The sequence below is a fragment of the Pan paniscus genome, chromosome 9 (assembly GCF_029289425.2).
Source record: "Pan paniscus chromosome 9, NHGRI_mPanPan1-v2.0_pri, whole genome shotgun sequence".
NCBI classification, from domain to species: domain Eukaryota; kingdom Metazoa; phylum Chordata; class Mammalia; order Primates; family Hominidae; genus Pan; species Pan paniscus.
In genome coordinates, this window is record NC_073258.2 from 58,647,445 (window position 1) to 58,672,847 (window position 25,403).

Genomic DNA, 25,403 nt, shown 5'->3' on the forward strand with positions numbered 1-25,403 from the left:
AACTGCAAAATGAAGATATTAACGCATCTACCTCAAAGAGGTGTTGTAGGACTAAACAAGGCAAGGTGCCAAGTGCACAGTCAGCACTCTGCATTAGCTATTCTTATTATTAAGCAAGCCAGGTCCCTTCCTAGCCTCAGTTTCCTCATCTGTAAAATGGGGAGGTACCCCTGATCTCCTAGGGTTCTTGGGAGAAAGCAACAAGCTGCTGGATGTAAACGCGCAGAGAAAATGAAAAGCACTGCCTGACCACTTGCTGTCACCATCCCTGTACAGGCAGGTCACCTGGCATCTCCGAGGACAGTGCCCTGAGTTGGGGCGTCCACGCAGTCCTTGATCCGCCAGTCCATGATGTAGCCAATGAGGGGGCAGGTGAGAAGGCACAACAGCTGCATGGCCCCGAAGACGGAGGAGTAGAACCCAACTGGGCAGGATGGGAAGGGCAGTGGGGTCAGGAACTGGCGCTCAGTGGACACTATCACCCCTTCCAGCAGAGGCCAGAGAGCAGCAAAATAGCCTTCCTCTGAACCCAGACTCTTACATCCCACAAAAGGGTTACCTGGGTGGGCCCAGGCCTAGAGGAGTCCCGCCCCCTGAGAAGCGGGTTGCAGTGGGGTGGGCGTGAGCCAGGGCCCTGCTTTCATTGCCCTACCTGTCTCTGCCACCTTTTGTTGCTGTTCATTCGTCTCTGTGGGTAGGGAAAGGTATGGTGAGGGGAGCTCAGCCAGGGTGACCCTCCTGTGCCCCCAACCCCCAGGGGCCTCAGCGGTGCCTCACCATGCTCCTGGCCACCAGTCACAAGGTACTCCAGCATCTTGTTCACGGCAGCCATGTAGAAGATGATCCGCAGCTGGGTCATGCCCATGGTGAGGAGGCTCCACAGGAAAGTGGGGGAGCAGAGGCTCTTGCGTAAGGGGACAGACCCTGGGGAGACAGCAGGGGGCGCCCCTGAGCCCCAGACCTTCCACTGCCCTCTGATTGTCCCAGCTCATGCAGTTCTTGGGGGGAGTGACACTAACTATGTGACTTTGGAGAGAGACTGGTTTCTTCAAAGACGGGAAAGTTCAGATTCACTTGCCTCCAGGCTCTTGCTCAGCTCAGAACATTTTTGGATGTATGTCCTATGCTTCGTGTGGTAAAAATAACTCAGTTAGGTGCCATGGCTCACACCTGTAATCCCAACACTTTGAAAGGTAGGAGGATCACTTGAGCCCAGGAGTTCAAGACCTGGTGGTCAACATAGCAAGACCCTATCTCTAAAAATATATATATTTATTTATTTATATACAGAAATTATATATATATTTATATATATAAATATACATATATAAAAAAATATATATATATAAAATAAGCCAGGCATGGTGGTGCACACCTGTATTCCCAGCTACTCAGGAGGCTGAGGCAGGAGGATTGCTTGAGCCCAGGAGTTCAAGACCAGCCTGGTGGTCAACATAGCAAGACCCTATCTCTAAAAAATATATATATATAAAATATAATATAAATATATATATAATTTATATATAAAAATAATATATAATATAATATATATATAATTATATATATATATATATATATATATATAAAATAAGCCAGGCATGGTTGTGCACACCTGTATTCCCAGCTACTCAGGAGGCTGAGGCAGGAGGATCACTTGAGCCCAGGAGGTCAAGGCTGCAGTGAACTATGATTGCACTACTGCACTCCAGCCCAGGCAACAGCAATACGCTGTCTCTATTTTACAAAAAAAAAAAAAAAACCTGGCAGGGCACGGTGGCTTACACTTGTAATCCCAAAACTTTCGGAGGCTGAGGCAGGATCATCATGAGGTCAGGAGTTCGAGACCAGCCTGGCCAACATGGTGAAACCCCGTCTCTACTAAAGATACAAAAATTAGCCGAGCATGGTGGTGCACGCCTGTAGTCCCAGCTATTTGGGAGGCTGAGGCAGGAGAATTGCTTGAACCCGGGAGGCGGAGGTTGCAGTGAGCCAAGATCATGCCACTGCGCTCCAGCCTGGGCAACAGAGTGAGGCTCCATCTCGGGGCGGGGGGGAAAGAAAAAAAAGAAAAAAACTCTGAAGCACTCACTATGGGCTACATACTTGACATTTATTACCCCATTTAATAAAATCTTACAACAACCCTATCCTTATCACATTTTACTGATGAGGAAACTGCAGCTCAGGAAGTTAAATGACTTGCTCAAGCTCACAGGGCTGGAAGCAACAGGTCAGCCTAACTCCAGCTCATGCCCTTAGCCATGTTGCCCTCTGAGAATCGGCACTGGGGGTAACCACCCTCAAACTGCACACCGTTTTGCACTTTACAACGAGCTTCCACACCCATGGTGTCATTCAATCATCACAACTAACTTTATAGTTTGTGGGGTGCTTTTAGTGCTAGTTTAAGAGGTAAGGAAATCAAGAGCAAGGTTAGGTGATCTACCCAAGTCACATAGCCTATAACTGGAGAGCAGGACTCAAACTCCTCAACTCCCGCTCCTGACTCCAAGGAGCTCCTTCCACTTATCATGGAGCTGGCGGTCCTGGGATCTTCATGTACCCTCCTGAGAAGCAGCCCAGGAAGGTGCTGCAGCTCCTCCTGTGACCAGCAGGGGGCAAAAGACAGCCAGGTGTGGAGGACCCCTGCCAGGAGGCTCACGGGCCTGGCTGCACCTGATGCAATAAGCTCAGAGGTTGCAAGGGGCCCTGAGGAAACCAGCTACCCGACAGGCCCAGAGACCTTGTCCCCATTTTGGAAGCTCCTCCCTCCCCAATCCCAGGAATCCAGCAGGGTAACCCTGAATCTGAACTTCCCAGCGTTAGCTGAGCTTTGATGTGCCCATCTGTAAATGAGGAGCATGCCCCACCTACATCATGGGGTGTTGTAAGGACTGAAGAGGGGTGCGAATAAATACTCAACCATGAGTGCTCACTGAATATGAGGACCCACCACCACTATCCCCCAAGGCCGGCACCTTGACCAGACACTCACTCTCAGGAAGGTTTTCTGAGGTGCCCCGAACATCCTGGGGTGACATGAAGGCATCCGAACCGTCCTCCAGGCTGGGGGCCTTCTGGCTGAGCCTCTGGCCCATGGTGGTCACATGGGTGTAGAAGAGGTCACCTGTCACCTTGTGGTCCAGGGCCAGCCCACTCAGCTTGATCTTCTTCCTGCAGGCAGCCAGGCCAGAGTGTAGAGGAACCAGTCACACAGAGCCCACCTTCAACGGCCTAGTGCTCGGCGGCCATCCCAGCGGTTTCCAGCACTCCTTTACCCGGCACTGACATGCTCACAAGCTCCTAATGCAGAGCTTCTGTTTCTGTTGCTCAGAGCTTGGCTCAGGGACCAGCTTAGCACAGATGCCAAGTAAATGAAGAGTGGATCAGCTGTTTTTCACTTGGGCTGTTCCCATGGAGGAGGCAGCATTAACACCTCAGACTCCAGAGTCAGACAGCCTGCGTCCAACCTAAGATTCACCCTCCTTTGAATGGCATGACCTTTGGAAAGTCACTTTGTTCCCTGTACTTTTGTTATTAATGGGGTTAATACCCAATCTACATCATACAGCTGTTTGAGGATGGTATAGGGGCTAAGTACAGTGCCTGGCATAACTGTCAGTTCTGTAATGTCACCTTATGTGCTTGGTGTGGAGTATCACCTCTTGCCTCTGCTGAACTGACAGGGGGCTGGAAAAAGTTGGCATTCAGGTGGCTCCACAAAAGATGGGGTGCTTGATTCTTTTATGTCCCTCTTTTTGGGACCACATGGCATCGAGTGCCATTGCTGAGGTGCCTCCTACTCAGATCTCCTCCTCCAAACCCAGAAAGGATGAAAACAGTATTTGTCATTACTTTTTTTTTTTTTTTTTTTTTGAGACGGAGTTTTTGATCTTGTTGCCCAGGCTGGAGTGCAATGGCACGATCTCGGCTCACCGCAACCTCAGCCTCTAGGGTTCAAGTGATTCTCCTGCCTCAGCCTCCTGACTAGCTGGGATTACAGGCATGCACCACCACACCCAGCTAATTTTGTATTTTTAGTAGAGACGGTGTTTCTCCATGTTGGTCAGGCTGGTCTAGAACTCCTGACCTCAGGCGATCCACCCTCTTCAGCCTCCCAAAGTGCTGGGATTACAGGCATGACCCACTGCGCCTGGCCCATTACTTTTAATGGCAAAAACCACAATTACTTTTGCACCCACATAAATAGTTACCATGGGCTGAGCATGGTGGCTCACGCCTGCAATCCCAGCACTTTGGGAGGCTGAGCCAGGCGGATCACTTGAGGCCAGGAGTTCAAGACCAGCCTGGCCAACATGGTGAAACCCCGTCTCCACTAAAAAATACAAAAATTAGCTGGGTGTGGTCGCGCGTGCCTGTAATCCCAGCTATTCAGGAGGCTGAAGCAGGAGAATCGCTTGAACTCAGGAGGCAGAGGTTGCAGTTCACTGAGATCACGCCACTGCACTCCAGCCTGGGCAACAGAATGAGACTCTGTCTCAAAAATAAATAAATAAATAAATAAATAAATAAATAAATAAATAAATATTTACCATGTTTTGACCACCTGTTATGTGCCAACTGTATTACTTAAAAACACCCATGGGAGGCTGGGCACAGTGGCTCACGCCTGTAATCGGGCACTTTGGGAGGGCAAGGGGGGAGGATCCCTTAAGGCCAGGAGTTCAAAACCAGCCTAGGTAACACAGTAAGCCCTGTCTCTACAAAAAACAAAAAAATTAACTGGGCATGGTGGTGTGTGCCTGTAACCCCAGCACCTCGGGAGGCAGAGGGAGAGGTTCGCTTGAGCCCAGCAGTTTTAGGTTGCAGTGAGCCAGGACTAAGACACTACACTCCAGCCTGAGTGACAGAGCAAGACACTGCCTCTAAAAAAACAAACAAACAAAAGCGACCTGTGGGTAGGTAGGAACAGGCTCATAGTACAGATGAGAAAGCAGAGCTTGGAGGGCTCAAGCGATTTGCCAAGCAGAGGTCCAAGCCGAGGTCTCTCTGAATCCAAAGTTAATTCCGTCTATCATATCACCACAGCCCTCTCTGCCCCAGGGAGAGTCTCTGCCCACTCCAGCCACTCACGTGTAATTGACTTCCTCAGGGGCAGGAAAGGCTTCGATGGGCCAGTTGAGGGTGCAGTTCAGAAAGATAAGGCAGGCCAGGCCAGACCAGGTGAACATGATGACCACGAAGGCCACACCGGCATCGTAGATCAGCTGTGAGAGGAGGGGGCAGGCCCGTTGGGGAGACTGCCTGGCCCCAGACCCCACCAAGGTAGATCCCAGGCCTCAGAGGCCTTAAAGAAGTTCTCTTCTCCCCTTGTCCTTGTGCCCAATTTGCAGATGAGGAAACCAAGACCAGAAGTTTAGAGTCAGACTCAGAAGACCCATCATTCCTTTTTCTTTTTCACTTGAGGCCCCCTAGAGAGCTATGAAATAGTCTCCACAAAGCCTGAAGTTGCTGGCCACTGGCTCAAAATATCTCTGAAATTTCCATTATCTTAAAAAAATACATACATTTTTGCCTATGACTCCACAAACATTCATGTTCATGTTCACACAAAAATGTCCATTTCATAGTATGTACAAAGGAAACTTAGTGCTCTAGGTTTACCGGGCCTAATCGTGTTTATCCTGCCCCTTCCTGGCACATTCCCCAGGGGAAAAGGCAAACCCAGACTGCTCATGCTCAGCCTTTTCTCACCTTTCCCAGGTCCTCCCATGTGCAACAACTGGGGGGGTTGGGGAGAGGGAGGTGCAAGTGCTCTGCCCAAGGGCTCTCAACCCCAGGGCAGGTAAGTTCTCAATTGAATGAGATTCTGTGCAAATGTGTCAGCCCCTCTTATGGAAGAAGCTGGTGCACCATCTGTCCTCTTGTCCTCCCCATACCATCTGACCAGGATAATTAATGTCTGCTCTCCCCTCAGGCTCCTGCTCAAACCTTTTTCTCTGCAGTCTTGGACCTTGGTGCCTTTTCCTCCCTAGGGGCAGGACAGAGCTTCAAAGGGCCACACCCCCAAATGTGTGGAGGTAAGATCTGGCTCTTCAAACACTACTTCAGTTGAAAAGAAGGGAGAACTGCCCACCCTCCATGCCTGCCCACCAGAACAACTGATGGCCCCCCCACCCATGCGCTCTCTCAAACTCCTTTGGAGACACTGAGCAAAAGTACCTTCTTTAGTACTCTTTGTAAAGTGCAAAACGGTATGCAGTTTGGTACTGCCCACCGTGGAGGTTGAGGAGCATGGCATGGCTCAGTCAAAGGGTCCTTTGATATTTGACAGAGGAAATAGAGGCCCCCATCTTGCACTGAGCTAAAACTTTGGTCTCCTGGCTTCCAGGTACACCAGGTTGACCTGTCCAGGATCCAGCCTGGCATAAACTCACTTTGTGACCTTGGACCAAACCACCCATCCTCTCTGGAAGGTGTGGAAAAATGTGGCCCCAAAGGCTGAATAAAGCCAGAGAGTCAGGGACCTTGAACACATGTGAAGGGGCTGGACTTGATTCTGTAGGTGAAGCTAAACCACTGAAGGTTTTTCAGCAGTGTGTGAGCCAGTTCCCCATCTGAGATCTTTCTGGAAGTCACGTGAGTGACAGAGTACAGAGAAAAAGAATCAGAGGCAGGGAGACCAGCTGAGAAAGCTTGCTGTGGCCCAGGAGAGAGGGGGAAGGCCTGCATTGGGATGATGACAGAGAAAGGAGAGCGGAGAAGTCAGACCCGTGGGTCAGCACTAGCTGCTGCTCACTCGGCCCCACCCGGTTCTTGTGTCAAGACAAAAAGAAAACCCAGGTGGCCTCATACCTTGATTCCTGGGAACGTAATGGCAGAAGAGGCGTAAGAGCCAATCATGAGGGCCATTAACGTGGAGCGCAGGTTCCCAAACATGTTGGGCAGCTGAGGAGGGAAAGCAGCACCCATGAGGTGGGGAACCGTGACCCTTGCCCAGCATTCCCAGCCCTGCTCCATACAATAGCCCCAGGAGACGCAGCAGAAAAGCCCCAAGGTAAAACAAACAGAAAAATCAATGTGGGAAACTGTACTCTGCCCCCTGCCTACACAGTCACAGTGCCCTTTAGCTTCAAAAAGGCTCCCAGACACCCCTCAGAGAGTCATTTTGTTAATTTTGTTTAATTCCAGGTTTCCCAAGTTTGTTACGTAACACCTCTGAAAAACACATGGAATAGGTGCTTAAGAAACACTGATCTTTGCTGGGCGCGGTGGCTCATGCCTGTAATCCCAGCACTTTGGGAAGCCGAAGCTGGTGGGAAGCTTGAGGTCAGGAGTTCAAGACCAGCCTGGACAACATGGTGAAACCCCATCTCCACCAAAAATACAAAAATTAGCTAGGCATGGTGGCATGCGCCTGTAATCCCACCTACTCCAGAGGCTGAGGCAGGAGAATCGCTTGAACCTGGGAGGTGGAGGTTGCAGTGAGCCGAGATCGCACCACTGCACTTTAGCCTGGGTGACAGATTGAGACTATGTCCCCACCCCCCAAAAAAAAGAAAAGAAAAGAAAGAAACAGTGATCTTGTCCAACCCATTTGAGACGAGACAATTGAGACCCAGGGAGGAAAAGTGTACTCAAGTTCACAGAGCACATTAATGGCTTTCCCCCCATTGTCGCTGTCCCAGCCCTAACCCAAAGCTGTGACCATGGCTGTGTCCCGGTAATAGGCGGTGCCTCTTAACCCTCTCGGTTGACGTCCCAGCCCAGTTTCTGCTTAATCAGGACAAATCACATCCTGGGAGGTGAGGGTGGAAATAAGGGAGGGAACTGAGCCAGGGCAGACAGTCTCCAGAGGAGGTGGCTCTGAGGCAGAGCAGGGTCAGAACCCACACCAGGAGAGAATTTAATTGATCATGTGTTCCACTCACCTGCCTCAGCCAAGGCCTCAGGGCAGGGGAAGGCAAAGTCAGGATGCCCTTCGCACACACCCTCCTCTGGCCCCACCATCCTCCCCAGGTCACTAGATCCCACAGCTGAGAAGGACCTTAGGATCCGTACAAAGCCTAAACACACTCCACAGAGGGGGAAACTGAGACTCTGAAGGGAGGCCTCAATAGCTCTGGTAAAAAAGGTTTTTAGGCCGGGCGCGGTGGCTCACACCTGTAATCCCAGCACTTTGGGAGGCCGAGGCGGGTGGATTGCCTGAGCTCAGGAGTTCGCGACCAGCCTGAGCAATACGGTGAAACCCCGTCTCCACTAAAATACGAAAAAATTAGCCGGGCGTGGCGGCGTGCACCTGTAGTCCCAGCTACTCGGGAGGCTGAGGCAGGAGAATTGCTTGAACCTAGGAGGCAGAGGTTGCAGTGAGCTGAGATCGCGCCACTGCACTCCAGCCTGGGCGACACTGCGAGACTCCGTCTCAAAAAAAAAAAAAAAAAAAAAATGGTGTTTAAACACATATAACTAAATTATCCTTCCCCATTCCCCTGAAGTGGCTGGCTCAGGAAAAACCTCTACCCACTCAGGCATAGGTTTTCCTGCACCCTGCATCCGTGAGGCACCACTGCCAAGGACGCCAGGGAAGGCTGCCAGGCCTGGAGAGGGGCAGGGCCCTCTCCCCTCCAAGGGGCCACAAACGCTGTCTGCGCCCAGTACCGTGGGTAGGGCGAGGCCGGCCGGCTAACCCCGGGCTGGCGGCCTTGCAGCGCGCGTGGCAACAGCAGCTGGGCCCGCAAGACTCAGCACGGGACGTCCCGGTCCAAGTCTGGGCCAAGAGCAGCCGCCCAGGGGGCGGGGCCCGCCAGAGGGAGCGGGGAGAGGCTGAGGGGCGGTGCCAGCGCCGGACCCTGCCATTGGCTGGAGATTACAGGAGGCGGGGATATAGCAGGGAGGAGCCGCTGGACAAGCCCCACCCGGCCGCCAGGGAGGGTCTGAGGTCAAGCGCCGGAGAGAAGGGATTTAGGGCCCTGGGCCAAGTTGCACAGCAGGGAGAAGGGGCTGCGCAGAGGGGCGGGGAGAAAGGGATCCGCTTCCTTCCTTTAGTGCTGTGAAATGTCCCCGGTTGGAATTAAAGGCGGCTGCTGGGGAGAGGTGAAATTCAGCCAAAACCACCCAGTCAGGCAGCCCTTCTCAGAGATAAACAGTCCGAGCCAGCCCGGCCAGGAACCTTCCCCTCCAACCTCCCTAAGCCTTTAACACTCCTAAGCCTTTAACGCGTTTACACACTCACATAAATAAACACACTTTGAGCAACACACATACACCACTCACCACATGTAATAGGTCAAGCCATGTGCACGACGAGGTGTCGACAATTTCATATGGTTCAACCTAGTACACTCACAAACACACCTACCAACTCATGGCTTTCACAGGGACGGGGTCACACACCCACTCTCCCACGACATGGCAAGCGTGCACACGCTATCTCAAGCTGCTCCCTCCCCCTCAAGATCATGTTATCCAGTTTTATTTTCTTCCCAGCACCTATGACGACTGACATAATTTATTAGTTTACTTGTTTATTGGGTTATCTGTGCCCCTCACCCCCAAAATGTAACCTCCAGCAGGGAGGATGACTTGGTCAGTCCTGATTGTGCTGTAGTCCAGGACCTAGAACAGAGCTCCATGGACATTCATGGGCTCTGTACACACAAACACACACATTAACATACACCCCGACACACAGCCTCATCCACACACACACAGCCTCACACCTGCCCTTTGCAGCCACCTGCACAGTTTCTCACACACTCACTTGATCTAGTGATCTGCGTCCACAGGCCCCTCCCCCAGCCCACTCATACTGCCCTCACCCCACTCACTCTGCCCTCACCCCACTCAGGGGAACTCTGCTGCCAGGCCAGGCCTATGACACTCACCGTGAGTGAAGTGAACGTTAGGCAGATGCCACCAAAGCCATTCAGGGACAGCGCCAGGAATATCAACGGAGACAGAGCTGGAAAGGGGAAAGCAGCAGATGAGGGCATTTGGGGAGCTGTGGGAAGCCAAGGGCAGGAGCTGGGGTAAACATCCGCCTTCATCCCACCTATTCTTTTCTTGTGGGGCCACAAGAGGACAGACAACTCACCTTCCACGTCCCGGGAGGCCAGGGCCATGAGGGTGCAGGACGCAGTGAAGCAGGCACTGTGGAGACACAGGGAAGGGCGAGGGGTTGGCCTGTGAGCACCCCCCCTCCCCTCCCCCTGCAGCACGGTCCCTGTCCTCCCGTTCCCCATAGCCCAGCCACCTCACCTGCCAACCAGCCGCACGGGTCGGGGGCCAAAGCGGTCCATGAGGATCCCCAGTGGCAGGGTGGTGGCGCTGAGCACGAAGGAACCGATGGTGAAGCCCAGGTTGAGCATCTCGTCCTGCTGGTCACAGCCTGGCCACCTGCGCTGCTCATCCTGGGTGGTGTTGGTGCTGCTCTCAGCTGAGGAGGGGGAAGGGAGGGCTCAGCACATGACAGCAGGAACAGCTGGGCACAGGAGACAGCAGCCCACAGTCAGGCGGCCTGCTTTCAAATCCCATGCCAAGTGCTTTTGGGGGTAACCTAGAGTCACATCTCCTCTGATGGGGCTGCTCCAGAAATGGCAGCCATTAGTACCTGACCCTGGGAGAGTCTTGTGCACACACAGCCTGAGGCTTCAACTAGCTCAAATGAAATACTGGACATAAAAGTATTTACTAAGTTGTAATATGCACTCAGTGTCCAAGCTTAGGGGGTTGTGGACCCCCAACAAGAAGTGCCCCCATATCTAGAGGCAAAGGCAAAGGCAGTGAGTGGTACTCTAACGGCTATAACAAGAATTCATTAAAATGGCCCGGCGTGGTAGTTCATGCCTGTAATCCCACCACTGTGGGAGGCTGAGACAGGCAGATCGCTTGAGCCTACAAGTTTGAGACCAGCCTGGGCAACATGGTAAAACCCTATCTCTAAATAAAAAAAAGAAATTTAGAAAGAACACTAAAACTTAGAGGAAGCTTTCCCGATAAATGATAGTCTGATAAAATAATAGCTAATACTTATTGAGCACTTAACTATGCTCCAGGCACTGTTCTAAACACAACAGCCCCGTAAGTCAGTTAATAAAGTATCCCGTTCCGCAGGTGATGAAGCTGAGGCACAGAATGAGAACCAGGCACTGCCCTCCAGTCCCCTCTAGAAGTCCACTTGGAGGACTTGTCCTTAACGGTAAACTGCCAACTTGGAGTTGTGACAAGTTAAGGAGAAAAGCTAGTGATAGGAGACAAAGGGTTGCTTCGCTTTACTCAATGCTCAGTGAGTCATGAGGTGGCGCCCCCAGGCCTCCAAGTTGTCACTTGGCAGCACTGCCAAGGGCAAACTCAGGGTGCACCTGGAGCAGGCAGACAGACCAGGGTCTGAATTCCCACCACCAGCCTTACTAGCTGTGCACCTTGACCAAGTAACTTTCTTCTTGTCTGTAAACCGGACCAAAGAATGCCTAACCCACGACCTCCTTAGGAGGATTAAGTTGGAGACAGTAAACAAAGAGCTTTGCACAGTGCCTGGCCCAGAGAAAGTGCTCCTGAAGGATCTGAGGAAGGGGTAGCTGACCCTCCTGGTGGGTCATGTGGTAAGCACGTACTCTAGGAGCTGGGCATCCACACTACATGAGACAGGAAGTTCTCAGCTCTAGAGTGACAGGTGCTGCTAAAAGAACAAACCAGGCCAGGTGCAGTAGCTCACACCTGTAATCTCAGGACTTTGGGAGGCCAAGGTGGGTGCATCTCTTGAGCCCAGGAGTTCAAGACCAGCCTGAGCAACATTGGGAAACCTTGTCTTTACAAAACAAATTTTAAAAATCAGCCGAGCATGGCGATGCATGTCTGTAGTTCCAGCTACCTGGGAGGCTGAGGTGGGAGGATTGCTTGAGCCCGGGAGGTCGAGGCTGCAGTGAGCCATGATCACACCATTGCACTCCAGTCTGGGTGACAGAGCAAGGCCCTGTCTCAAAAAAAAAAAAAAAAAAAAAGAAAAGAAAAGAAAAGAAAAAGGAAACAAAAAAACCAACAAGGGGACAAGGGGATGTGATAATGCCTGGATACTAGGGGGTGGTAGAGGACATCTGCTCTCAGTAGTGAAAATGACCCCTGACTTTACATATCCAAAGGGCATGCAGGCGGCAGAAGAGTAAAGATAAAGGAATCTGTGTGTTGACATAAGGAAGAACACAAAGGCCTGGCAGATCCTGAGTGTTGACCAGCCATGGAAGGAACTGTCCTGGACAACAGAGAGTCTTCTTCAGTACCAGCTGCCAAGGAGGTGGGGAAAGTGCTCAGACACCTCCAGGAAGCACACTTAGGGGGTTGGACCACACAGCCTTTGGGGATCAGGCTAGCCCTATAATTTAGTGATCTTTATGATCACTGTCATTTCTCTACAGGTTTTTTTTTTTTTTTTTTTTTTGAGACAGGGTCTCACTCTGTCACCCAGGCTGGAGTGCAGTGGTGCAATTATAGCTCACTGCACCTTTGACTTCCCAGCTCACTGTAGCCTTGACCTCCCGAGTTCAAGTGATACCCCCACCTCAGCCTCCTGAGTAGGTGTGTCTACAGGTGCATGCCACCACACTTGGCTACTTTTTGTATTTTTTGTAGAGATGAGGTTTCAACTGTTGCCCAGGCTGGTCTCGAACTCCTGAGCCCAAGTGATCTGCCTGCCTGGGCCTCCCAAAGTGCTGAGATTACAGACATGAGCAACTGTGCCCGGCCTCTCTACAGGTTTATCTGCATTGGTTTATTCATTCTACACCCACTTACTGGATATTTACTATACAACAGCACTGTGTTGGGACAATGCGTAAAGCAAGAAGAAATACAAAGATGATTTTAGACCAGAGGCTGCACACCGGTGACCAGCAGTTGCCCCCACCCATGTTTTGCTTTGCTGGCAATGTTGACCCTTATAGTGTTGTAAATTATAATTGGGTGCCAGTTTAAAATCAGGAGTTATCACATAAAAATCCAGATGTCTTGCTTCTCTTTAAAAAGTTAGAAGATCGGCCAGGTGCGGTGGCTCAAGCCTGTAATCCCAGCACTTTGGGAGGCCGAGGAGGGTAAATCACAAAGTCAGGAGATCGAGACCATCCTGGCTAACACGGTGAAACCCCATCTCTACTAAAAATACAAAAAAAAAATTAGCCGGGCATGGTGGTGGGCGCCTGTAGTCCCAGCTACTTGGGAGGCTGAGGCAGGAGAATGGCATGAACCCGGGAGGCGGAGCTTGCAGTGAGCCGAGATCGCGCCACTGCACTCCAGCCTGGGTGACAGAGCAACACTCCGTCTCAAAAAATAAAAATAAAAATAAAAAGTTAGAAGATCTGGGCATGACTGTAGCTGAGTGGAGGCCATCCCCTTTTGCCAGGGCTTGCCTTCTCAAGGTCATACACGTCCTCACCTCTCTTTTAATTCCCAGACATTGCTATTCTACACCTGCCCTGCTTTACCCAATTATTAGCAAATGCCTGGCCTCAGCTGGCATTTCCATTTGCAGTCCCTGAATTAGACACTGTTCCTGCTCCTAAGTCTTTGATAATCAAATGACAATTTCCCTCACAAACAATCCCACTAGCGTGCAAATTTACACCTACTTTGTGCCAATATTTTCTATAGAGAATCCCATTTAATCCATGCAATAACCCTAAAAGGTGAGTACAATGGTCCCCATTTTATAAATGGTAAGGGTCCAAGAAGCAAAGCAATTCAGTTAGCCAGCTTCTTACAGGCAGGCTCAGATTCAAACTCAAGATAATCTCCAAAGTCAACAGTTTTCCACTGCACCAAAGGGCCTCTGTGTTACATGGGCCAGTTAGCTCAGTAAGTTTCCCAAGCACACATCAGTGCCAGAAAGGACATGTGCTCTTCCACTAACGGAGAATCCATTCCCGTGAAATGCTAATGACTTAGTGTCAATTCATACATTCATTCCTGTTTTATCGATCAGGCTTTTATGAGTTTGGCCAACGAGTTCATTCATAAGGAAGGCTTGATCACTCTGAGTAGTTGGATAAAAATCCAAATTCTGAACTAAAAGGAGAGCCAGCCCAAGATGCCAAGACCTCTTAGAGCTGTGTCCATGTTAATGACAACAGAAAAGGTCTTTGGCATCAACCCCCAACCCCAACATTTATAGACAAATAAAGCGAAGCATAGGATGGGACAGTGATTAAGCTGGGCTTGGAAGCCAGGGAAAGCAGTGTTTCCCAATATGTGGTATGCACAGCATGTGGGCACTCAAGATGGGTTCAGGAAGTAACATGGAGCAGTTTTTCAGGTTTCATAGTTATTCGTTATTTGAATGTGTATTAAAAACATATATTGGCCAGCCGCAGTAGCTCACACCTATAATCCCAGCACTTTGGGAAGCCAAGGCAGGTGGATCACTTGAGATCAGGAGTTCAAGACCCACCTGACCAACATGGTGAAACCCTGTCTCCACTAAAAATACAAACATTAGCTGGGTGTAGTGGTGGGTGCCTGTAATCCCAGCTACTCCAGAGGCTGAGGCAGGAGAATCGCTTGAACCCAGGAGGCAGAGGTTCCAGTAAGCCGAGATCACACCACTGCACTCCAGCCTGGGCTACAGACAGAGACTCCATCTAAAAAAAACTAACAACAACAAAAAAATAACAAAAAACGATACACGTATATATGTACATATATATGTATTAGAAACATACATGTATATGTATAATGTGTGGGGGTGGGTAACAGCAAACCCGATATTCCAAGAATATTACACTTTAGAATGAAGCTATTTTTTTTTTAAGCAGACTGATTCAAAAGGAATTATTAAGTAAATAACACTAGCTATAGCAAAGGGAAATGGTAAAATCATGAAGGTAAACTGCAAATGACTAGGTTTGGGATGGTTGTGAAGCACCTGGAGTCTGGAAGAGCCGGGTTCAAATTCTAATTCCACTAGCTGTGCTGCAGAAACTCTCTGAGGCTCCATTATCTCATCTGGGAAATGGGGACTGTGGTCTCAACCACCTGAGAGGCTGGCTCTGAGAATTGTCACACATACACACACAGCGAACACTCACAAAATGATCCCATTTTCTTTGTCTCCCTGCTCAGCGTTCCTTTCCTAACCCCATGATGCTTCCCTTTCCTGCCTCTGACATGGTCACATTCAGCAAAAACACCTTAGGGGTTGGGTGTGGTGGTTTATGCCTGTAATCCCGGCACTTTGGGAGGCCAAGACAGGAGGATCGCTTGAGTCCAAGAGTTTGAGACTAGCCCTGGCAACATAGTGAGACCCTATCTATACAAAAAATAAAAACATTAGCTGAGCATAGTGGCGCACACCTGCAGTCCCTGCGACTCCAGAGGCTGAGGTGGGAGGATCACTTGAACCTGGGAGGTGGAGGACGCAATGAGCTGAGACCACACCATTGCACTCCAGCTTGGGTGACAAAGTGATACCCTGTCTCAAAAAATAATAATAAGTAATTAATTAAATAAAATTTTAAAATTAGCCAGGTGTGGTGGTGTGCACCTGTAGTCCAAGCTACTCAGGAGGCTGAGGTGGGAGGATTGCTTGAGCCTGGGAGATCAAGGTTGCAGTGAGCATTGATCATGCCACTGCACTCCAGTCTGGTGACAGAGTAAGACCTTGTCTCAAAAACAAACAAACAAAATCTTAGGATTGGGCTCTCGCTGGTGTCTTGTCTATGGCTGGATTCCCCCAGGAGAGCCCTGGGCCACTGAAGGTCAGGGACATCCACACTATTCCCATGAGTCCCAGTAGAAAGGTTCTGGAGTCCAATGTGAAACTAAATCTTTACTCTGCCCTTTATTTACTAGCTGTGTGACCTTGCACAAGTTACTTAGCATCTCTGAGCTTCAGGTTTCTCTTCTATAAAATGGGGTTAATAAAAATAATACCTGTATCACAGATTTGTAGTGAGGACTAAATATCTAACTAACAAATAGTAAATGCCTAAAGAAATTTAGCAATTGTTTTATTTGGGCACTTATGCTGGATATAGAGTAGTTTGTGATAAATTGAACTGCTTCTGCCTAAATTCTGAGAAACAGAGGCTCCATTAGCTGTGATACCCTTATAGGTAGGTCAGAGGATGTGGCCAGGTAACCCCAAAGTTGATACTAGTGAATGCTTCAATAATGAGTTCCAGGCCAGGCACAGTGGCTCACATCTGTAATCTCAGCACTTTGGGAGGCTGAGGTGGGAAGATCACTTGAGCCCAGGAGTTCAAGACCAGCCCTGGCAACATAGTGAGAACCTGTCTCTACAAAAAATAAAAAATTAGCCGAGGCCAGGTGCAGAGGCTTACGCCTGTAATCCTAGCACTTTAGGAGGCCAAGAAAGGGGGATCACTTGAGGCCAGGAGTTCTAGACCAGCCTGGGCAACATGGTGAAACCCCGTCTTCACCAAAAATACAAAAAAATTAGCCGGGCATGGTGGCACAGGCCTGTAATCCCAGCTACTTGGGAGGTTGAGGCAGCAGAATCACTTGAACCCGGGAGGCGGAGGTTGCAGTGAGCGGTGATTGCGCTGCTGCACTCCAGCCTGGGCGACAAAGCAAGACTGTCTCAAAAAATAAAAATAAAAAATTAGCCGTGCGTGGTGGTACATGCCTGTGGTCCCAGCTACTTAGGGGGATGAGACATGAGGATCACTTGTATCCAGGAGGCTGAAGATGCATTGAGCTGTGTTTATACCACTGGACTCCAGCCTAGGCAAGAGAATAAGACCCTATTTCTAAAATAATAATAATTGTAATAATAATAATGAGTTCCTCATTTGTTGAGCTCTTCATATTTTTGTTAAATGACATCATTTGATCCTTAAATCATTGCTCTTTGGAAGAAAGGTTGACAATTGTCCACTTTCTTTTATAGACTTGGAAAGAATGGAGATCCAGAGAAGATAAGGTCACATAGCAAATAACAGCAAAGCCAGGTTCAGAATGTAGTAACAATCCCATCTGTAGTCTGAAATTTTATCTGCTTACCCTCATTTCATTTTCACAACAGCGCTATAAGGTATGGATTACTAGTCCCATTTTACCATATGGGGTAATTGAGGTATTAAGAAAATTAAGTGCCAGGCACGGTGGCTCACACCTGTAATCCCGACACTTTGGGAGGCCAAGGCGTGTGGATCACCTGAGGTGAGGAGGTCGAGACCAGCCTGACCAATATAGTGAAACACTGTTTCTACTAAAATTATGCAAATTAGCCGGGCATGGTGGCGTGCACCTGTAATCCCAGCTACTCAGGAGGCTGAGGCAGGAGAATCGCTTGAACCTGGGAGGCGGAAGTTGCAGTGAGGTGAGATCGCACCACTGCACTCCAGCCTGGGCAACAGAGCGAGATTCCATCTCCAAAAAAAAAAAAAGAAAAGAAAAGAAAGAAAGATAGAAAGAAAATTAAGTAACTGGCTTCAATCACCCAACAGCATATAGTGGAGTTGGAAGCCTGCCTCTTTCCACACACTATGGCAACACAGATTCCTGGTCTGATTCTGTGTTCTTGGGACACTGCAGAGGAAGACTGACACCCAAAGTGAATAAAGTTCCAAGAAGCAGAAAACAGACACTTTTGATCATGCAGCATGACTGAGGCAGATCAGGCAACAGCACCCACAGTCAGCCCGACAGCCTCAAGGATTTTGGCTGGAGTCCCTTGAAGGGAAGAGAGGTAGGTAGAGATAGGCATGTTGTACCCTGCTTGGCAAGAATGGACAAATAAGTCCTGGAAAATTAAAAAATTAGCCAGGTGTGGAAGCACATGCCTGTAATCCTAGCTACTCAGGAGGCTGAGGTGGGAAGATCACGTGAGTCCAGAAGTTCAAGGCTGCAGCAATGATCACACCACTGAACTCCTGCCTAGCTGACAGAGTGAGACCCTATCTCAAAAATGAAACAAAACAAAAAAAAAACAAATAAATTCTGAGAAAAGGACTGGGCACGGTGGCTCCCACCTGTAATCCCAGCACTTTGGGAGGTAGAGGCAGATGGATCACTTGAGGCCAGGAGTTCCAGAAAAGCCTGGCCAAAAGGTGAAACCGCATCTTTACTAAAAATACAAAAATTAGCCAAGCATGGTGGTACACGCCTGTAATACCAGCCACTCAGGAGTCTGAGGCAGGAGAACTGCTTGAAACCAGAAGGCAGAGGTTGCACTGAGCCAAGATGAAGCCATTGCACTCCAGCCTGGGTGACAGAGACTCTGTCTCCAAAAAAAAAAAGAAACAAAGAAAAAATTCACTTTGGTCACCTCTAGTAATCCCTAAGAGCCAGATTTAGAAGCATACCCACTTCTGGGTAATTTACAACACCAGGTGGATATCTCACACTATATACAAAATCAACTCAAAATGGATCAAGGATCTAACCGTAAGAGCTAAAACTACAAAACTCTAAGAAAACACAGGCCGGGCATGGTGGCTCACACCTGCAATCCCAGCACTTTGGGAGGCCGAGGCGGGTGGATCACGAGGTCAGGAGATCGAAACCAACCTGGCCAATGTGGTGAAACCCCATCTCTACTAAAAATACAAAAATTAGCTGGGCATGGTGGTGTGTGCCTGTAGTCCCAGCTACTCAGGAGGCTGAGGCAGGAGAATTGCTTGAACCCAGGAGGCAGAGGTTTCAGTGAGCCAAGATCGTGCCACTACACTCCAGCCTGGGTGACAGAGCAAGATTCCGTCAGAAGGACAAAGGAAGGAAGGAAGGAAGGAGGGAGGGAGGGAGGGAGGGAGGGAGGGAAAGAAGGAAGGAAGGAAGGAAGGAAGGAAGGAAGGAAGGAAGGAAGGAAGGAAAGAAGGAAACACAGGTGTAAATCTTTGTGACCTGAGATTAGGCAATAGTTCCTCAAACATGACACCAAGATACAAGTGGCAAAAGAGAAAAATAGAAAATTGGACTTCAATATTAAAAACTGTTGTGCACTAAAGGACACCAAAAGAAAGTGAAAGACAACCCAACAATGGAAGGAAAATTTTTACAAATCATATGTAGGAGACTTATATCTAGAACATAAAGAACTCTTACATCTCAGTAATAGAAAGATAACGTAATTTTAAAGTGGGCAAAGGACCTGAATAGACCTTTCTCCAAAGATATACCAAAAGCCAATAAGCACAGGAAAAGATGCTCAACATCATTGGTCAGTAGGGAAACACAAATCAAAATCACAAAAAAACTTTACATCCACTAGGATGGCTATAATAAAAAAAAGATGGGCAGGCCGGGCGCGGTGGCTCATGCCTGTAATCCTAGCACTTTGGGAGGCCGAGGTGGGCAGATCACTTGAGGTCAGGAGTTCGAAACCAACCTGGCCAACATGGTGAAACCCCATCTCTACTGAAAATACAAAAAATTAGCCAGGCGTGGTGGTGGATGCCTGTAATCCCATCTACTCAGGAGGCTGAGACACAGGAATCGCTTGAACCCGGGAGGCGGAGGTTGCAGTGAGCTGAGATCATGCCATTGCATTCCAGCCTAGGCAACAGAGTGAGACTCCATCTCAAAAAAAAAAAAAAACAAACAAAAAGATGGGCAATGACACATATTGTTGAGGCTACAAAGAAAGTGAACCCTCATCACTGCTAACAGGAATGTAAAATAGGCTGGTCCCAGTGCAGTGGTGTTTACACCTATTGATCAAAACCAGTTCCTTTTCCACTCCCACTGCTTCACTTGGCTAGTCTTAAAAATATATATATATGAGAAATTAAAAATTAAAAAATTAAAATTAAATTTAAAAAAATGTAAAGGAGGCCAGGCACAGTGGCTCATGCCTGTAAATTCCAGCACTTTGGGAGGCCGAGTGGGGTGGATCACCTGAGGCAGGATTTCAAGACCAGCCTGGACAACATGGTGAAACCCCATCTCTACTAAAAATACAAAAATTAGCCGAGCATGGTGGTGGGCGCCTGTACCTGGGAGGCTAAGGCAGGAGAATCGCTTGAACCCAGGAGGTGGAGGTTGCCCTGAGCTGAGATAGCGCCATTGCACTCCAGCCTGGGCAACAAGAGAGAAATTCTGTCTCAAAAATAAAAAAAATTTTTTTTTAAGAATATGAAATAGTGTAGCCACTTTGGAAAACAATTTGGTAGCTCCTCAAAATGTTAAACATAGTTACCCTTGCAACTGACTAGCAATTCCTAAGAAAAATGAAAGCATACCTCGACATTAAAAACTTTACAAGGGCTAGGCGGGGTGGCTCACACCTATAATCCCAACACTTTGGGAGGCCCAGGAGGGAGGATCACTTGAGCCCAGGAGTTCGAGACCAGTCTCAGCAACATAGCATGACCCAGTCTCTACAAAAAAAAATTTTTTTAATTAGCTGGATGTGTTGATGCGGGCCTGTAGTCCCAACTATTCTGGAGGCTGAGGTGGGAGGATCATTTGAGCCCAGGAGGTTGAAGCTGCAGTGAACTGTGATTGTGCCTCTGCACTCCAGCCTGGGTCACTGAGTGAGAGACCCTGTCTCAAAAAAATTTAAAAAAAAAAGTCCAGAAGAACATTTGGATCTCACTCTGTGGCCCAGGCTGGAGTATAGTGGCACAATCATAGCTCACTGCAGATTCAAACTCCTGGCCTCAAGTGATCCTCCTGCCTTAGCCTTGAAATAAGCGTGGATTACAGATGAGCCACCACACCCAGCCAGACCATTATTCATAATAGCCAAAATGTGAAAACAACCCAAATCTCCATCAACTGACAAATGGATAAATAGAATGGTGGTTGATCCATACAATGGAGTATTACACAGCAATAAAAAGAAGTCCTGATACATGCTACAAGGATGAACCTCAAAAACATTATGCTAAGTGAAAGCAGCCAATCACAAAAGGCTACATATTACAAGATTCCATTTAAATGAAATGTTCAGAATAGGTAAATCTAACTTTTATCACAGGCAAAGCTATGACAGGAAATAGATGAGTGGTTGCCTAGTGCTTGGGGGCGGAGGTGGGGGTGAGGCGAGTGAGTACTGCTAATGGTACAGAGTTACTTTTGGGGATAAAGAAACTGTTCTGAAATGGACTCTGGTGATGGTTGCACTACTCTGAACATACTAAAACTGTTAAATTATATACTTGAAATGGGTGACTTGTGAGGCATGGAAATTATATCTTAATAAAGCTGTTTTACATATTTTACATATTTAAAAATGCAGGTGGAGGGATGAGCCCTCTAAAGAGAAGCAGGAGTTTGAGGAGGTTCTAAATATTGTGTGGTGGGTACTGAGGCATATAAATTTGTCAGACCTCATCAAAATGTATGATGTAATCTTCAAGAAAGTTGATTTTAAAGAAACACCACCAGCACCAGGTGGAGAAGGCAGGAAGAAGTTACACAAGGGGTAGGCCAAGAGTGATGGCTCATGTCTATAATCCCAGCACTGCGGGAGGCCGAGCCGGGTGGGTGACTTGAGGTCAGGTGTTCGAGACCAGCCTGGCCAACATGGTGAAAGCCCGTTTCTACTAAAAATACAAAAATTAGCCAGACGTGCTCGCTTGAACCCAGGGGGAGAAGGTTGCAGTGAGCCAAGATCATGCCAATGCACTCCAGCCTGGGTGACAGAGTGAGACTCTGTCTCAAAAAAAAAAAAAAAGTTACATAGGGGACAGCGGCAGGTGTCAAGGGCAGGCAGGGTCTCTCCTATCTCCAGGATAAACTCATAGGGGACTTAGATGCCATGTGGGTCCCTAATAGCCCTCCACTTGGTTCTTGCAGCCACCCTTATGTGTATCATTTCATGTCAGGCCTCTTCTTCCCGACCCACCCAGCCATCCCAGCCTGGCTGCCAACCCCACCTCCTCCAGCCCCTGTCACCCCATAATTGGGGCCAGGAGGCATGGGAGAGTCGCCATCTCTCGGTGCCATCTGTTGCATCTTTACAGATAACCATGGCTGGATGCGGCAGATCCTGGGGTGGAGCAGCCCCTGTTCAGAGCAGTGATCAAGACCTCCCCATCTCCACCCCTCAAGGAATCGGTTTTCTCCCATAGCCACATCAGGTGCTGTGCAGGAAGGAGTTGAAACGAGAAGCCAGGAGCAACCAGAAGGACACTAACATTTATTAAGCACTGCGGACTCTCACAGCACTCCCACGGAATCGATATTATTATCCCCATTCTGAAGACCAGGCAACTGAGGCTCAATGTTTAAGGAACTCACCGAAGTCACCAACTGATAAAAGTGATGGAAGCTGGGATTCAAATCCAAGCTAAACTTCCTTCCAAGCTTACTCCACAACACAGAGGTTGGGGAAAGGGGATAAAAAGAGAGAGGAGCCCAATTCCATTTCCACCCAGCTCCTTAGGCGGAGCTTGTCAGCACAGCTCTCTCCTTCCCAGAATAGGAAGATACCCATCAGAGGCAAGTCCTAGACACCAGCAGTGGTAACTCCCTGCCCCAAGGCAGCTGCAGACAGCCTATGGCTGTAGTTATTGCTCCTAAAGAGTGTTAGAATTCCCACTCCCAGCTTCGGGGCCACTCACACAAGGTGATTGAAGTGGAAACCAGAGACCCTCCACAATGCCCTCCTAGAGGAAATGAGGCTATGTAACTTTGTCCAAATGAGTAATTTGAAAACCTGGGGGCTCCCAGGTCCTGAAAAGGGAAGAATGTGGGGCCCTTTACATTCATACTCCACTTTGTGCAGCTCTCCCTTGTCTTATGATAGCCCTATTAAGAAATTCCTCTCCCAGCACGTCTCCTTCAAAGAGCTCTAGACCTGAGGCTGTCAGAGGCTTAGGACTCTGCCTATTAGTCCCAGGGTCTGGATGACCAGCAGGACACCTGGCATTCAGTGACCACTGGATTAGATAAATGAAACAGTGGGCAGAGTGCCACCCATTCTCCCCCTGAAGTTTGAAGAGGTCGAGAAGTGAGGCTGTCCAACTGCTGACCCTGCTTTCTGTCCACCTGGCCACCTAACCTTTTCTGGCTTCCACCTGCCCCTTTGCCATCCCTCCCCCCAGCCCACCCAGCCCATTTTCAGGCATACCTGGGCACATGCTGGAATAGAAGCCCTCGTTCTTCAGAATGATCAACAGGGAGCCCCAGCCCAGGAGTACAGCAGAGAAGAAGAGGTTCTCCAGCACAGCCGTGCAGGCCATCCACCAGCGCCTCCGGTACGCCTGTTGCAGCGTGGGGGCCATGCTGGCCCCGAGCCTGCACAGAAACAGAGCGCTGGGTGAAGGGCCCCCCAGTGGCCCCAGGGAAGGGTCCTGCATCATGGTGGCACCCGAGACCCCTCGGGCCAGCCCGCGAGGAGCCCCTCATGGAGGCCCCATAGAGCCCTGGGCTTCCCAGCCGGTGCCAAGGAGCTGGCTCCGCGCGCACTAGCAGTGCCAGAGGTGCACGCGGCACGGGGCTCCCGCTGAGCCACTATCGGAAACAAGGAAGGTCCTGTCTGCGCGCTGCAGCTTCCTAGCAGGCTGCCGGGTTCTCCCACCCAGGCCAGGGCGCTCAGGGCCGGGCTGCTGGGGAGAAAGTCCGCATCTGCCCAGGTCCCCAGAGGACAGCAAGGGGCAGAGCGCGCTCTGAAGCACCGCGGGCCCATGTCCGGACTCTCGCGCCAGGAAAGACCCCTAGAAGCTGGCAGGAAGAAGGGCAAGTTCAAGGCTACCCTACGACCCCATCTTCCAGTTGCCCCTCCAAGACCTCTCCTTCCCTCTGGGGCCGGGCGACAGCAAGCCCTCCCCCTTTCCGTATCAGGTGACCCACGACCCTACAGTCTCTCGGGCCAAGCCAACAGCTGCCACGTGGAGGGAGACCCAGGACGGGCTCTCCTCGGTTCCCTCCTCCCCCGCGCGCCCCTCACTCACTCCGCAGGGCTCGGGGCACCAGGCTTTGCACCTCGGAACCCGCTTGCCCCCCTCCAGCCCCGGGAGGGGGCTCGGACTTCGGCAGGAAGTCTGGCGGCTGCTGACTTTATAAGGGCAGCGGTGGCGGATGGGCTGGCGGGCGGGTGTGTTTACCAAAGGGAGGGAAAGAGCCCCAGCTCCCCCCGCCGCGGCCGCTGCAGCCTCGGCGGGAGGAGAGGGAACGCGGGCGGCGCGGGGGCGGGGAGCGACAACTGGGATGAGACCGAGGAAAGCGGAGAGGAGAAGGGCAAGAAAGACCCAGAGAGAGGGGAGGAAGTACCAGTCACTTCTTCCAGGGGGACTCGGTATTCTCATCTGTGAAATGGGGCTTTGGGTTCAAGCGCTCCAGGAGGTCCGCTGGAACTCTGGCAAACGCGCAGCTCTAAGCAGAGGAAGTGCAGCGAGCGGGGACCCGGGAGGAAGAGAAGAGTCGGAGGGGTCAGAGAAAAGAAAAGGGAAGGACGCGCTTGGCAAGATGGGACACTGTGCCGCGGGACCGCGGGCGCAAGTAACGGTCTTTCCTTGGGAAGCCTGGCAGTGTCGGCGGGAGCCGGCCTCGGTGTCTCTCAGCCGACGCACAGCCGGAGACCCTACGCGCGCCCCCTCCCCGCCCACGCTGCTCACCTCCGGTCACCGGCAAATGAGCAGCCAGCAGCTGCGGACGCCTCCGGGAGCGCAACGCTTTCGCGGCGCGTCCGGAGTCCCGTGGGCCCAGCCCTGAGCCGCGCCCGCGCTAGGGTCTTCTCTGCGTGCAGGACCCGGCGGCCACGGAGCTTCAGCCTGACAGCCCGGTGGCCTCGCCTCCGCTGTCTCCTCGGAAGAAGCGGGGGAACTGGGAACCCGCCGGGCGCCAGAGGTCTGCGAAGCTGGGCTTGGATGAAGTGGATCTGCGGAGTTGATAGTTGTATTTACACGCGTCCGGAGCTGCGCCCCGAGGTGGGGGCGGGGGCTCCCTTCTTTTCCCCTCCCCTTAGGTCGAGTTTCACGCGCACGTGACTCGCCCGCTGGTCCCGGACACTCTCCCTCTGGCACGGCCCCAGCACCTACATTTCCACCCTGGACCCCCATCTTCTCCCCCAAGCCCCCAGACTAACATCAGGCAGCGCCCTCTGTATCCTTGTTCAAAACAAAGTGCGATTCGGCTGAAGCCGACTGACCGCGATTCAGGGCCGCCTTGGGTGGGGTTTTGAACTGTGCAGCTGGAAGCAGTGTTTTCCGAGAGGCAGAGTGGCACGGGTTTCTTTGGAGTTAGTCAGATCGAGGTCTGAGTCTTGACTTTTTAACTGACTACCCTGGGTTACCTATGGCAAGTTACCTCTGAGCCCCAGCTTCCTCCTCTTTAAATTCGGTTAAAATGGAACCTACCTAACTGCCCAAAGGAATCGGGATTGTGATGCAGGTAAAATGCTAAGCATAGCATTTGGCATAGTAAGCATAATGTTAATTGTTGCTGCTGTCATTATTTCAGAAGACCTGGTGATCGGATGCTTCCAGATCAACAATTGATTGACTCCAGGTAAATTTCTCAGCCTCCCTGAGCCTCAGTATCCTCATCTG

At 50.2% G+C, this 25,403-nt stretch overlaps 1 protein-coding gene across 11 annotated transcripts in view; it reads right to left on the bottom strand.

The window, feature by feature from the left end:
• Positions 1-24,758, bottom strand: part of SLC43A1 (solute carrier family 43 member 1) — a 31,175-nt gene extending 6,417 nt beyond the window's left edge. Inside the window, exons 1-12 of one of the 11 annotated variants that reach the window (XM_014346836.4) lie at positions 24,471-24,758; positions 24,127-24,228; positions 22,985-23,151; positions 10,219-10,396; positions 10,055-10,110; positions 9,846-9,922; positions 6,817-6,909; positions 5,095-5,228; positions 2,996-3,174; positions 778-924; positions 653-688; positions 286-424 (exon numbers count right to left, since the gene is read on the bottom strand). In XM_014346836.4, the coding sequence (XP_014202322.3) occupies positions 286-424; positions 653-688; positions 778-924; positions 2,996-3,174; positions 5,095-5,228; positions 6,817-6,909; positions 9,846-9,922; positions 10,055-10,110; positions 10,219-10,396; positions 22,985-23,151; positions 24,127-24,161 (1,241 nt within the window). In that variant the 5' untranslated portion in view covers positions 24,162-24,228; positions 24,471-24,758. Of the gene's footprint in view, positions 1-285; positions 425-652; positions 689-777; positions 925-2,995; positions 3,175-5,094; positions 5,229-6,816; positions 6,910-9,845; positions 9,923-10,054; positions 10,111-10,218; positions 10,442-22,984; positions 23,152-23,608; positions 23,679-23,807; positions 23,965-24,126; positions 24,229-24,470 lie in introns of those variants that run through there. The other 10 variants (XM_063608172.1, XM_003826433.5, XM_063608169.1 and 7 more) reach the window with 10 other exon arrangements.
• Between the last annotated feature and the right edge of the window lie 645 nt (positions 24,759-25,403).